Here is a 14,480-nt window from a genome sequence, read left to right on the forward strand (position 1 = left end):
AATGGCCTACGCTATCCCAATCTTAGAAACTAATGCGGGAGTCTCATAGTGTGGCTGTAAAACGCGACCTGTTGCTCGTTTCCTGTTTAATTTGGAAGTCAGACAATAGCCTGAACCCCTGGCTCCCCCCCATTCAGCAGTCATACCGCCAGTTGTAGATGGCAATCGCTGAGCGTACCTGCTGCTATCGCCATTAAGCCTTGTACACACGAGCATTTATGTCAGGCAATTACAAGGCAGTTTGCAACGCCCCCAAATGCCGGGCAAAAAGGTGGCAAAACGGAGCGGAGTGGTGGCACATTTTGGCCGCAGAGCGCTCGTAACTCATCGTTCACTTACCAGGTACAATGCCAATTGCATGCACTCGCTAGAGTATCTCCAGGTCCACTACTAGACCACTAGCAGTATATGTATCTGTATCTGCATCTGCGATCTGCCTCCGCGAGGTGTGCTTTGCTCTTGGTTATGCAAGCAAAGTGAGAGAATATAGCACTAGCACTCGGCGAACTCGATGAGATACGGGGAGTCCGATCGGCTGGGTACGAGACGGTCAGGAGTGCTTCGTGGACCGAGAGTGAGAGTGTGAAGCCGGTAAAAATTTATTTCTTTTATTTGTTATCTTAAACCGTACAAGCTGTAGCCGCAAACGACTTTGTTTAGCATGGCACTCGCGGCTCGATCTGGTTCCCTGTAGGTCAACGCATTTTAGAGATATTTTCGGACCTCGCACAGCAACTAAAAACTATCGCACAGAATTTTGTACCGAATCCGCTCCAGTTCTTTTCACTTCAGCTTGAGATTGTGATTTCGAGCACGGAACGCGGACGGCGCGAGACGCCAACGCGACATGCACGACCTGCAAAGGACGATCGATGCCAGCAAACTGGTTGCGGCCACAAAGCTAAAGCTCCCCGTGCACGATACTAACACTCGGACCAGTACCAGTCCGACTAGCAGACCAAAAGACAGCGGACAGATACACGGACATTCAGGCGGACGGGCGGACCTAAAACTGAGCATGTGTTTCTGGCACAGAGACGGGCCCACCGACTGGCGACGCAACGCTCTTGCTATTTGTATTTGCACTCTGGTTGCTGCACCGCGAAAAAAGAAACGAGTGCGAGCATCCAACCTGCTCGACTGCTGGATGCACTGCACATCAACTGGGAGAAAGCAAATTGGTTTGGTACCAGATATGGATACCCTTATTTGACCGTTTTCATTGTAAACCCTTAACTATGCTCTTTTCCATAAGTAAACCATGCTAAAAATAACATAATTTAAACACAATTCTTACAATATGAACTATGAACTATAAAAAAGTATTGCAAACTATTAAATCGTATGTAATATGAGCTAAATTCGCCGCGAAAAATATAGGTTCCGCACTGCGGATACTTAATTCTCCTTACCTGCGTTGCATACTTTTAAGGGCTAATTTCCGCTAATATCAGCCAAATAAAATGTATTTTAAAAAATTATGTATTTGAACGGAAAATGTTTTAAAATATTCATTACTTCTGTGTTGCTATTTAATATGTGAAATACGAAAAACGGTCAATTATTTTAAATACTAAGTAAATAGTTTTTAAACAGAAACATTTATACGATAGAAGGGCATTTCTTTCATCGGTTCCCACGATTTTTAGCAAACTCATAAGCTCGAAGCAACGTTGGTATGTGAAGAACTCAAACGAAAGCATCTTGGGCAACAGAGAGTTACGGAGAGAAACGGGTCTGCGAGAGTGTAAAGTGCATTTGCCCCATTAATGGGGAGCATAAAACATCGAAGACGTGCTCTTCCTCTCTGAGCGATTCTCTCTTGAAGTTCGCGTGTTTTTTTGCGAATCTCTGCGAGAAGCTCGAGTGGAGCAACTTTGTTGCCGTACATTGACGTCTCCCGCCTGCATGTGCCGATCGTAAATTTGCACTCTGGTCGCTCTCTCTCTCTCTTCCGTTCTCTTTCCGCGTGGCGCGAGAAGAAGAAGCGCCAGATATGGGGAGCATCGAATCGGGTTTGGGCGTCTAGCCGACGATATAGGTCGAACCACTCAGCTGGGTTTCGGCCTGCGCCGCGTATTTATGCCACCTTTAGACGCAGCGATTTGCGTGTGTCGCACTCGCATTTATCACATTGAAAGGTCCCCTTTCATCGTCAGCCGTTATATTAGTCAGGATCGTTTATACAGTACGGCGGAGATAATTTTGCCGAAGCTCGGCTCCATTAAAAGATACTTCCCTCAGGCGATGCACGCAACTCCCAAAAAGGTAACCAAAAATGGTCGAGAGTTCGATTTTTGGGCAGTGAATCGATTTCGAAAGGGCCTTCGGTACTTCAGTAGTTTCCCATTGGTGACCAAATTGTAGGGGAATGAATGGCTCAGCGATCAGAAAACATTAAGATAATACTCATTAATTAACCGTTTTTGATTCTCGTTTAGTGTTTCAGAGACAAAAGTTATTAATTTAATATTTAAATAAATGAAGTGATAAAGTGACTTAAATTTAATGAATTTATGTAATTATTTTGACTTGCTCATACAAAAATTGAATTTAAAGAAAATTACTTACTTATTATATTAACTATCAATATCATCGAGGTAATGTGAAAACTTAATATAATTGCATACTAGGGTACTACAACATATTATTTAAAAAATGTTTACGAAAGTGAGAGCGGAAGGCTTTGTCATTGATTTGCATGAAACTGTATATATTGCATAGGCAAGGGGATACATTTTTCATCCAAATCCGATTTACATCTTCACCAATTGATCCCGTGCCGATTGTAGAACGATAAAATTCACATAGCTTTAAAGGCGCATTTCTTGCACCATTTCTTGTACCTTGGATCGCACAAATTTTAGCCCTTTTTATGGCGGAGTGTCGAAAGAGCTTGGCTGGGGGCATCTGCATTTGCAATCTCATAAATCAATTAGCAAAGAGCGGCGCGGGAAGAGTATCTCGCGGATACGCATCCGAATCGAAACTCGTTTGGCCGAGTGCGCTCTCAAAAAACGCCAACAAACTTGGGGCAGAACGGCAAACAACAAACACTCGGGCGGTCAGAAAAAATGCAAATTGCTAAGGAAATATTTATTTATGATCTGCTCTCTTGCTCCCAGTTCCACTCTCTGCATCTGACAGATACTCTTTTTTCCTTGTAGGACCTTTGCGACCCCCGCATCGATCATCAGCGTTCAGTGTGTTTTATTTTTAACAACTCCACACTCACCACAACCGACGCATCGGTGGCAATTGCAAACATTTATACAAATTGACGTTTAGCTGTCGCAGTTGTCACCTCGAAAGCCGCACCAAAGATACACGACACAGCGACGACATCGGGGAATGCTGCCAAGTGCTGGGCGCAGAATTCTCCGGATGACCCGGCAGCCAGATAAAGGTAATCCAAGTTGCCAACCGCAGTCTGCCTCCGCAGACACCTCACCCCGCTGCCTACCATTGCAATCGCAATTCCCCGCGAGCGACTCGTGTTCGTGTTTTATAATTGTTATGGCCATTCTACAAGTTGTTGTACATTGTTAGCGACTCGGAAGGAGGTCTTTCGGCTTAGTTTGCGGTAGTGGGTAGATAAGTACACTGAGAAAAATTGCATCTACTTTGAATGTATTACTTTAGGTCGAAAGTGGCGGAAGAAGTTATTACCATAGAATATTTTTAGAATTTTATAACCAAACTTTCCTTGAATTACCATATTTTTTAATGAATCATGCTTTTGAAAAAGAGTAATAGCAATTTGTATTCAAATGAAAAATAAGGAATATTTCATTTTAGTTTATAAATCATATTTACCAGAGATATCACAATTTTTGCGTACAACCATAAAAATCCTCACTATATCGCCAATTTTTTCTCCTGTTTAACTGGGTAGCCAGTCGAGTTGCTTAGGCATGCGAATCGTACACAAGTCTGGCGCCCAGATCGCAAATGTATATCAACCGCTGTCAGTTTGCATTTCCACCGAACGGATCGGGTGAATATGTACACGAAGTCAAAACTGCTTCCGTGAAATTGTTAAAGTTGCTATTCAAGATTAATGGGGAAATTTTCGGAGTTCATGTAAAACAATTTTGATTACACCACACTTAACTAAACAAGTGGATGGTTAAATTCCACAGAAAAGAGCACTTGTGCAGCCCTAATCGGATTTTCAAATAATGTTTTCAAGCTATCCTTGTTATAGTTAATTATTTTGTTTAAATACACAGCAGTAAGTAAATTGTTTTAACTTACGAAACATCTCAATTAAAATGCATTTCAAAATTTTAAATTGCGGTCTTAAAGATTTGTGTGTTTATCAGTTTTGGGCCGGCGTCGGGAAAGGCTCGCCATCCTCGTCCTCATCGCTTGCTTTTTGATCTCACTTCTTTGGGCTTTTAACCTGGCTAATTTTCAGCTCCCCCCTCTCGTTCGATTGGTGGGAAATTTGAGATGTTTTTGAAGCCGAGCAAATTGGTAGCTTAATGACAAATGGGGTGCCAAAAAACGTGTTTTATGTTCATAACCAAGATACGCAGAGTTATTTAAAGCAGTCAGGCACAAGATTCCGTCAGGCACACCAAAAGGAGGAGCAAGAACGGAGCAGTCCTCGACAGCGATGGCAATCTGCATATAGAACACAACCAAAGGACAAACCTTTTAACCGACCAGCGGGCGGAATCCGTGCGGGGAGAGGGTCCGATGTTCCAGGAAGGGGTTAAGGGGTCTCGAGCCGAGAGTAATTTACGCTTGCATGCAAATTGAAAAACAGTCGAGAGCAGGCACTGGACATTGGGGGATCCTGGGGTGGGATAAGTTCCGGACTGGACCGAGCAGAGCTGATTGAGCGCCGGGATGATGCATTTTAAAACAAATTGGCACAGTTTGTGAGAGGTGGCCAGTTGCTGTCGGTCTGGGTCTGGGCTTGGGTCTGGTGTGTCGGTGGTGTTGTGTTGTTCGTGGCGTGTTTGTCACTCAATTAGATGCAACTCATTTAGACGCTCTTGCATTTGGCCGGCATTTGTGTGCACAAAATGTTAATCAAAGCCTGATGGGATTTTTTAGGCCAACTAATGATGCCATGCTGTGATGAGGCTGGCGCAGGGAATGCTCATTGGTCATTGGGTGGGTTCCGTTCTGCGCACAGACATATTGATGACAGTCGCTCAATTAATATGCAAAATTTATTCATGGGAAAGTTCAAAACAAACAGAAATACGCACCAGCAACATAGAGCTGAAAAAGTATGGGGCGCAAGAAAAAAGGGAGTTGGCTTTTCCGATAAAAAATCAATACAAATTAGCCGACTCATTTGGCTGTTTTTTTTTTTCTGCCCATCGAATTGAGTTGTTGACACTGGTGCGTATTCGCCCCATAATCCGTTGTAAGCCCTTCAAAGGAACCCTAAGCTGATATCGTGACACCTAATAAATGTGCCAGCAAAGGTTTTAATCGTAGAAATAGTTCAATTTGGGGTGACTTGCACTACATTGTATTTAAATATCATATTATTATATATATTAACTACGTAGGCTGTATTTAATATAATTACGAAATTTGCATTAACACAAAGTAAGAGCTCGGCGTTCGGCAATTAATAAAGCAATTACACTGATCATGCAACATAAAACATGGCATTATCGCTCATGATTACTTGTTTATTATAGAAAATAAAGTAAGTGAAATATGTGCAGATCGTGACAAAAGCTATTATAGTCGAATATTAAAGTTCTTACTGGGCTATTATAATATATTACAACAGCAAGTACATGTGCACCATTTAAGAACGTGATAGTCGAGTGTGTGGTCTTTAAAAATCCCGCTACCTAATTTTCCCTACTTTATTAGTTGCATTTTGAAAAGGGATAGTGCGATAAAATAAGTGATACTAATGATACTTATCCATGTACAAAAGGTTGTTTAAAAAAGTTTTTTATATTAATATACATATAAAACATCCATAGCCTTAAGCACACTTTCCCAAATACAAAATGTTAATCCTACAAAACATCTATGACCTTCAGTGTAAAAAAATGTATATCCGTCACAACCACAGATTGTCAGGGGGAGCAATTAACCCTTTCATCATCATTCGCAAGGCCGAAGCCAGGATACAAGTGAAAACTTTATTAAAAACCACTTTACGCATTCCCCTGCGCATTTGGTGACATCGCAGCAGATGTGTTGCACATTGCAATTAAATCAGTGGTCAGCCGGAGTCGACCTGTCCTGAAGGGTTGGTGCTGCACTTGATGACTGCCTGATGGAAAAGTTGTAGCGACAAAATAATTTCGCAGCGCACAAGGCCAGGTCCAAAGTGTTGGCAGGGATGGTGGTGGGTGTTAAGTACATATGTGTGTGGGAAGGGGCGGAATACCGGTCGAGAAGTTTGCAGTTCCCAGATGATGATGGTGATGATGATTATGATGTGGACGATGATGATGACCTGCGCAACAATAGTTTGCATCTCGGAGATACCCAAAATGAAGTTGTTCTGCACGGTAGTCGAGTTTTCTTGTTATTGTAGCTGGCTTGCCGCAATCAACTGCACTGCATGTTGCGGTTCCTCGAACAAGTCGCCTTTTCCTGCATCAGCATGCTGGTGTTTGTGTATCTAATCACATTAGCACGTGCGCATATCCTTTTGGCCTTTTGGTGATACACATGCATAAGTGGCGAGGAGGTTTGTGGAGAGAGCTCTTGCTCCCCAGGCTGCCATTCAAAGCGAGGACTGTGCAAACTAAAAACATTTTGGCCGCTTTGTTTTTGGCTCATTTCGCTTGTCGATTTTGATTATTTGTCTTTGGCAGCCCACACATCGCACATACTTTTGTTTTGCCAGCTCGCCCCAACTATTTGTATCTCAAAGTTGGCCCACACACGTATGCCAAATGCATTCGCTGTTTTCTTTGAGGTCTTTAAACTTTTCCACAAAGGCCAAATAGTTCTGCTCCTCTTCAGTGTGGTATGACATTTAAGCAGGAGAGATGCATTTTGACCAACTTGTTTAAGAATGTCAAATTAGAAAATTGTGTAGTGTTGATGTTGTTGTAGTGTCAAGTCCACAAACGCACACAAGACCTTTGAATTTGAATTTTGATTATACGTTACATAAAGTTGCCATTCTGGCGAAAACTGGCGTTGCCAGAAACTGGATGTTGCCAGACCGATATTTAAAACATTGTTAAATGTTAATATACTTAAATATATATTTTAATGTTAGGCCCATTGAATTTAATCCAAACCAAAGACACTAGAATAACAAGATGCGTAACGGCCATACATTGGTTTGGCACTATGCAGCCACTTTTTTGGTGACGGCCAAAATTACTCTCTTTCGGCTCACTCCCGCTGAGAGCGTAAGAAATCTAAAAATATAATTTGCTTGCTTGTGTGAGTAAAAACAAGAGACGAGAACGCGTATAAGTGTGCGTGTTGTGCTAGAAGACGATTTTCGGGCCGAAATCAATTCTGATCGAAGAAACGAATTTACATGGTACATATTAGGGTAGTTTTTGCCAATTTCCTAGCAATATGATAAAATAAAAAAATTTTTAAAAATTCGCGCCCTGAATATTATAATTTTAAAGCTTTTTAAATTTGTTTGTTAAAATCGCCGCTCGAATTAGCTACCGTTTACACATTTATATTTATGTTTAATTCTAATTTGTCTCTCATCTGACAATTTTTTAAAAGCGAAATATTTTTTTTGAAACACTTTTAATGTTAATGTTACATCATATTAAGTCAAATGATTTAATAAATATACTAAATAATTAAATATGCAATTAAATTAAATTGCAAAAGTAATATCAAAGACAATAGAATTATTCTAGTGTCTTTGCTTTGTTCATATCTTGAGGCACGAAGTGCGGACACAAGCACTCAACAATTGCCTTATTAATTTTTCACACGCCGCAACATGAATACTCTAATGACAAATATTCTTATATAAAGTCATTTTTGAAATTTATTTATCAAAAATAATATAGATTTAAAGCCAAAGAACTTCTAAAGTGAAGGGCATATTTTGTCAAATTTACAATGCATGTGAATACGTGTGCACACATACTGATGTCTGCTATCACTTTGTGCGTTGAAAAGAGCTGTTCGCTGTAGCGCTCTTCGCTCTCTCGCTCTCTAACAAAAATTCGAGAGAGCCTGGAGCCACCTCTAGAGCCACGGCCAAAAAATCGTGTGCCAAAAAATCGTATGGCGTTACGCATCTTGTTATTCTAGGGTCTTTGTCCAAACTAATATGCATTAAAACACAAGTTTATATTAAATGCAAGCAAATATTGTATTTATTTCTTAGCAAGCGCATTTAACAAGCAAGCAAGTCTAAAAAGTTCTCAGCGAATAAGTTTTTAATTTTGTTTGGCGGCTTTAAATCTCAACGGTTAACAAAGCGAGTTACTTTTTTATACAATTTCTGTATATATGCCATTATGCGATATTGTTTATTTTGGTGGATAGTTACAGGTACTACCACATTACTCCGCCTTCACTGGCACATAGGTCAGGATAATGCTGGAGTGCGGGGCCACCTTGAGATCCTTGAGATTCACGCGTCCAGCATGAGCAACCTTTCCGGAGTTATCCATGTTATTGTTGTACTGCTCGCTGAAATAGGACACCGTCATCTTGTCCGGCAGATTGTCTGGGATAGTAAAGTTGCTCGCCTGCGGCAGTTCGGTGGGATTGAAGATGACAAAGTAGCCAGGGTTTCCAGACTTGATCCTGTGGAAAAAACATAAAATGGGTTTAAAAAAAAAACAAAAAGATAACTGAAATCTTTTAACTACATAATAACACAACTAATAAATTAAGCATAGGTTATAGTAGGATTGAATATAAATGAATTCAGAAATATCGAAAATTAAAATACTAATATATAATATATAGGGACACTTGGTTTAAGTTTTTACCTCTGCCTTCATGTGGCAAGCATTAACGAATTATACAAAAGTTAGTGACAAATACAATCGAGAAAGTAAACAACTTCAATTACCTGGAGAAGGCGACCAGTGGATCGGCCTGGTAGAGATTAAGATTTCCATGCATGTAGGATGCAGTCTTGCGCAGAGAGGTGATCTGCCTGTAGGTCTCCTCGGTAACGTTTTGATAAGCCACAGCATCCACAGCCACCACGGGAACACCGGGCAGCAGGGATAGGAACATGGCCAGAGCAGATGGATCCTGTGGGGTGTCGACATAGACGTCCGCTAAGTTCCACTGCAGCCAGCTGTCCGTGCCCGATTGGGCGAGTGTGTTATCCAGTTCCTTCTGTAGCGACGTGTCTGGCTTAGATTTGCTGAGCACCTTTACAAAGTTTCCGTACATAGGCAGATCGATGCCGTATGCTCCAGAATCTCCGCTCAACTGGTACACCTGTGGTTCCATGACATCTTCGGCAACCGAGAAGAAAGCCTCGTCGGAGGCATTCTTCACGATGCTCAGGTAATCATAGAGCACATCGCCCAGGCCGGATAGGAAAGTTGTTTGTCTGTGGGAGTAGAAGCCATATTCATTGGGTCCCAGGCTGAAGTCCTTCGGCGATGACGAGATCTGCTCATCCTCGAGGCTATCGAATAGCGCAAAGAACTTGGTATTCTTCAGGCGGAAGCCTCGAACGCCCAATGCCACCAGATGCTTTAGGACTGCTCCGAACTCGTTCCTAATGATGGTACTGTTCATCTTGAGGTCGTAGTACCCGTCTTCGAACTGGGAGAGCACATAGTTGTCTCCAACCTTTTCCCAGGCGCTGCGATTGCCGCCCACCTTGAGCCAGTTGTTGGGAAGAGCTTTACCGCCGCTCACCCAGACAAAGGCCGATCTCTTCTCCGGGTTTGCAATGGCATCCTGCACAAGCTGCGAGTTCTTTGCCGCGTAGTTGGGCGTCAGGTCAAGTATAACCCTGGTATCGCTGCCCTGGTACAGAGCCACCAAATGCTTGATCTTCTCCTCCACCTCCGGCTTCTTCACGTCGTAGGTCAGAGCAGCTGGAAGCTCATAAATCGCGCCAGCGGAAACCAGTTTTTTGGCGACCTGAACATCCTCTGGCCTACAGGTCTCAACGCTGGCGAACTTGGCATGTGGTCCACGCTTGTACCATGGAAGTGGCTGCGGAGCAGCGCACTTGGGGGCTCCGATGATGATTAGGATGGCGCCCACCAGCATGCCCACCCAAATGGCCCAGAAGCACACGAAGAAGATCCAGCGGAGTCGCACCCAGAAAGGGTCGTTGGCGTACTTCATGAGCTCCTCCTTGCTCATACCAGTGAAGGCCTGTAATGAAAAGAAATAATTATTAAAAGTACTATTTTATAAAATAATAAAATGCGTCAGGGTAAAAGCAGAAAGTAGAGACTAATTACATATTAGTAATATGAAAAACGAGTATTTCATAACAATAAAACTGCACAAATAAATTTCAATAATTGCGAATACACATGTATGTTACACACATATATACACATATATATATATGCACATGTGCACCCACATATTAATACATATGTATATTTATTGAATGACAAGCCAAGGTCATTAACCGGAGAACGAAATTCAACTAAGTGTAACTTGAATTCTAGCATAACCACATGCACACATACATATGTATGTACATAACTAGCGATTTTGTTTAAATTATTTAAGTTGCGCAGCTTTTGAAATAACGGTCTAACCAATGGCGTTTACATATATTATTTTCCTTTCTCATTTTTAAATTAATTTTCAAAAATGTATGTATGTTTAATACTCACGGGCTTGCCTCCGTTTACGGTTCCGATGTCGATCTTGGCATCTCCGTTCTGGTGATCGCCCTTGATGAACTTAACCTCATCCCGACGCTCGGCCAGCTTATCCTCCACTCCGTTGGAGCCCAGCATCTGTTCGTCGGCGCCATCGGCGTGGGCCGCCTTCTCATCCTGGACCATGTCGACTAAAAAGTAAATGATTCAACAATGATTCAATTTGCTCTAATCAGTTTCAATTAAGCGTAAGCACGTTAATCTCAAGCCAACAGCCTTTCTCTGGGGAACCGAGCTGGTTTTGTAAGGTTAAGTCGAAATCAGAAGCCACATTCCTCATGATTCACAGGAGAAGGGAAGTTTTCCGTGTGTGGGATTTTCTCTGGAAGAACTTGCTGACGTCACAGGATGCGAGCCACGCTTCGAGTTTGCGCTTCATTGGAAAATGGACCTGTGGCTTGGTCTAAAATCGATATCGCTTTCCGTATACTCTTCTTATCTCCCGCGTACTGATAAGCACACGCCCACCACGACCCCAGCCACTCATGAAAAATACACATATACACTTTTAAATATAGATACTTAGATACATTTTCATGAGTGCTTCCAGTGAAAATTCGACGCATTGTTACGTCAGCCATACATTTTTCCCCAGCTGTAGACACAATTTCTTTGTTTAATTACCTTTTTCGGGGTTCGAACTGGCTGCCACAAAAGTATCTTCGGCTATAGTTTTGTAGACCTCCGTGGAATCGGGTGGGTATTCAGCAGCTGCGTTGATTGTACTATCACATACGCCTAAAATAGACCGCAGCAAGAATTAGCGAAATGAACGCGGTGAAGAATTCCTTACAAATGCCTCGTTTGTGTGGTATGTAAAATATTTTATAGATTGAATACGGGCTTACCAGGAATTAATCTACCCATCGGTCATACCTTATTCCATATTTTTATAAAATACCTCGGCGATTTTCAGTGCCTACTTACGCTGTCTTACAGATGCTCGTTGCTACAAAACTGATTGGCGGGAAATTTGAACTGTTAGCTTAGAAAAACTCACCAGGAGCTGGTAGCGTAACGGAGCTCTGCAATATTTTTAATCACTTAAAATGCTGAGATATTTGAATTTAATGTACTTACTTTGCTGGCCCCACCTCCCAAACGTATCAAGCGCGAGAATAGGTTCATGGCAGTGGTGATTTCCTGAGATAGTGAAGAATTTAATTTATATTAATGAAAATTACTGTGCTTCAAACAGACTAGCCCAAAACCAATTTTTACTTAAGTATTGTATTGAAGATATGTATTTCTGATGAAGTAAGCTCTTAAAGAAATATTGTAATTTTATACCAATTCATTTGTAGTTACAGCTCACAATTATATAATGATAATTGGGATCGAATAAATATAAAACATTGTAACAAGGTATGTATTGGCACACACTAAAAAATATTATATGTACACATACCCTTAGCTTTTTTGAAAGACTGTTAATAAAACTATAAACAATAAATGAGATATTTGGCACTGGCTTGTATTTTGCACTGTGACCTGCCCAATAAGAGGTCTGATTCGCAACTAAAGTTGCAGTTTCGCTCTGGCAGTGCATCGCCCCCAGAGGCGCAGCCCCAATCCGAACCGCTCCTCGAGTTTGATTTAATTATACCTGTGAAAGAAACGCGTTCCGTGTGCGTAAGTACGATTTATGGCTCGCGGCGATTGAGATTGAGCCGGGCCCAAAAAAACTACCTGTCTGCGTGGCAGCTTACCTGAGCTCTCTCGCTTGACCAAAAGCCAAGTTGGTGGACCGGGTTTTGTGGCCAGCCACCAGCGCAGAGCAAACTGCACTCGTCGGCGCATTCCAGGCCCAAATATGCTGAGTTGCCGGGTGTTTGGAGAGTCAGAGTCTGCCGACTCCACAAGGTTGCCGAATAGAACTCAAATTGGTTTAGCTGGGCCACACCAAAATTGACCAATTGCTGCATTACCCTGCATATTATCTTTTTCCGATTAAGAGACATGCAAGTGTCATTAGCCTATTAACTGGGAGCTATATATATGGCAGGCCGGTGCGTAAGCCCCAACCAAGTTGACAAAATGGGTTTTCACATGGGACGACAGCTGCTACTCTCCGGATTCCTGCTGGTGATGCTTCAGATGGTGACCCAAACGCAGGCCAGGCCGCAGGTGATTGACGAGTATAATCAGTTCGAACATGCATAACTCAATCCGCCATCAGGATGTGATCACAGTTGCTGGCGAGGAGACAGAGGTGGTGATCAAGCGGGAGGGCGATGACGATGGAGACGACGATGACTCCTCCTCCGAGGAAACAGTCGAGGATTCCGAGGAAAGCAGACGCAGACGACGCGAGGTGAATACGGACAACACGCCATCGGCTCGAGCGGTTATTCCAGGTTTGCCAGATCCGGCCACCATAATCAAGATCGCTGAGCTTTTTCAATCCGTAGGCGAGCAAGTAGTCCCCATTCTCTTGGAGGCCATTCTTCCCAGCGTGGATGCAGCGGGCGATCGCTTCGCAAGATCTGTGCAATTTCTGAAAAACTTGACCCCTGGCTCTGAATTGTTTGCCGTCGAGAAGAACGAATAGCCGAGCCAAATTTAATGTGACTACCATTGAAGGAACTGGACCGGAATTGATTTGACTTTTGTATCTGCATAGTGAATCTTAAACAAGTGAATAATATTTGGATGTAGTTTGGTTTCTTGAGTTTCTTAAAAGAATCATTGTTTAAATATCGTTGTAGTAATATTTACATTATATTAAGACATGGTATAACATATTGTCTTATAAGAGGTATTAGTGCTACCCCTAATTATTTTATTTTGGTTACATCAATATATAAGCTCTCAGATTGTTGTTTAACCTTTTGATTCAACTATTTCGTTTTCCGCACTGGTTAAAATATAATAGCTATTGAATCCAGGCCTCTCCCTGCAATTTCTTTCCAAATTTCCAAATAATATGTCAATGACGCTATCGATTGCATCCGACATGCTTCCGCCACAGAGAAGGATTTCCGTGAAAACTTTGTGGATAAGTGGGTGAATGGGCTTGTCGAGGCACACTTCATTGAGCCTGTCTAAAATTCCACTGATCATGCCATGGATCACTTTACCAACCAAGTTTTTCTCTTTGAAAATATCCATGCAGTGTTTATAAAAGTTTTCCGTATAGTCTCCTAATGTAAGTTGTGTTGTTTGATTGGTTCTAGCCCGTATGACATTCTGCTTTGGTTTCACAAAGCTTCTATAATGACTCTTGAGAGCTGTCCTGTGAGCCCCTAACACGCATGGCAATATAACTATCAGGATGCAGGATACTAGCACGGTAAAGTGACGCTAAAAAAGAATACATTTAACTGAGGCAACGATTTTAGGCAATACATTACCATCTTAATCGCTTGCCGATCGAATTGCTTTTGATTTTTTTTTTTGCTGATCTCGAAATCTTTTTCGCTTTGCAAAATTTCGATTTTCCGCTTCGTGGTTCATAACTAATTCAGTTAGTGCTCTTTGTATACGACACCTAAAAGGTCCTAATAATATAGTTATGTTGTTTTTAAAGTGCTTTGTCCATCCACAGGCTAGTGCCTGCATAAGAATACATCTCGGTTAGAAATGTGGTAACTTTGGAAGCAGGCACTTCTCAGTATTCGGTGATCGTGTTCTTGAGGCTAATATTGGCAATTTATTTTACCACAA

General features: G+C 42.0%; 4 protein-coding genes across 13 annotated transcripts in view, besides 1 other annotated feature; 1 reads left to right on the forward strand and 3 right to left on the reverse strand.

The window, feature by feature from the left end:
- The window catches only part of dsx (doublesex), a 43,086-nt gene extending 41,801 nt beyond the window's left edge, over positions 1–1,285 (reverse strand). For all 5 annotated transcript variants that reach the window (NM_169202.1, NM_001275424.1, NM_001300291.1 and 2 more), the window contains exon 1: positions 340–1,285. The gene's annotated coding sequence lies outside the window, so the exon portion shown is untranslated. The remainder of the gene's footprint in view (positions 1–339) is intronic.
- Positions 1,286–7,247: 5,962 nt separating this feature from the next.
- Positions 7,248–8,249: a mobile genetic element.
- A 36-nt stretch (positions 8,250–8,285) lies between these two features.
- CD98hc (CD98 heavy chain) lies at positions 8,286–12,305 on the reverse strand. Of its 4 annotated transcripts, none has more exons than NM_001275425.1 (7): positions 12,223–12,305; positions 11,895–11,957; positions 11,815–11,839; positions 11,439–11,552; positions 10,767–10,945; positions 9,014–10,290; positions 8,286–8,742 (listed from the first exon to the last, which is right to left on the reverse strand). In NM_001275425.1, exons 2-7 carry the CDS (start codon positions 11,940–11,942, stop codon positions 8,496–8,498), a joined length of 1,890 nt encoding a protein of 629 aa, NP_001262354.2. In that variant the 5' UTR covers positions 11,943–11,957; positions 12,223–12,305; the 3' UTR covers positions 8,286–8,495. The 4 variants fall into 4 exon arrangements, with proteins under 4 accessions (NP_001262354.2, NP_001262355.1, NP_001262356.1 ...); NM_001275426.1 differs by having other exon boundaries at positions 11,742–11,839; NM_001275427.1 differs by lacking the exons at positions 11,815–11,839; positions 11,895–11,957; positions 12,223–12,305 and adding an exon at positions 8,931–8,936 and having other exon boundaries at positions 11,439–11,646.
- A 530-nt stretch (positions 12,306–12,835) lies between these two features.
- Os-C lies at positions 12,836–13,491 on the forward strand. Of its 3 annotated transcripts, none has more exons than NM_141496.3 (3): positions 12,836–12,941; positions 12,994–13,171; positions 13,226–13,491. In NM_141496.3, exons 1-3 carry the CDS (start codon positions 12,852–12,854, stop codon positions 13,363–13,365), a joined length of 408 nt encoding a protein of 135 aa, NP_649753.3. In that variant the 5' UTR covers positions 12,836–12,851; the 3' UTR covers positions 13,366–13,491. The 3 variants fall into 3 exon arrangements, with proteins under 3 accessions (NP_649753.3, NP_001262357.1, NP_001163543.1); NM_001275428.1 differs by having other exon boundaries at positions 13,238–13,491; NM_001170072.2 differs by having other exon boundaries at positions 12,994–13,491.
- Positions 13,465–14,199, reverse strand: Sfp84E (Seminal fluid protein 84E). Its single transcript, NM_001170073.1, has 2 exons — positions 14,168–14,199; positions 13,465–14,117 (listed from the first exon to the last, which is right to left on the reverse strand). Exons 1-2 carry the CDS (start codon positions 14,168–14,170, stop codon positions 13,638–13,640), a joined length of 483 nt encoding a protein of 160 aa, NP_001163544.1. The 5' UTR covers positions 14,171–14,199; the 3' UTR covers positions 13,465–13,637.
- Positions 14,200–14,480: the final 281 nt, after the last annotated feature.

The sequence above is a fragment of the Drosophila melanogaster genome, chromosome 3R (assembly GCF_000001215.4).
Source record: "Drosophila melanogaster chromosome 3R".
NCBI lineage: Eukaryota > Metazoa > Arthropoda > Insecta > Diptera > Drosophilidae > Drosophila > Drosophila melanogaster.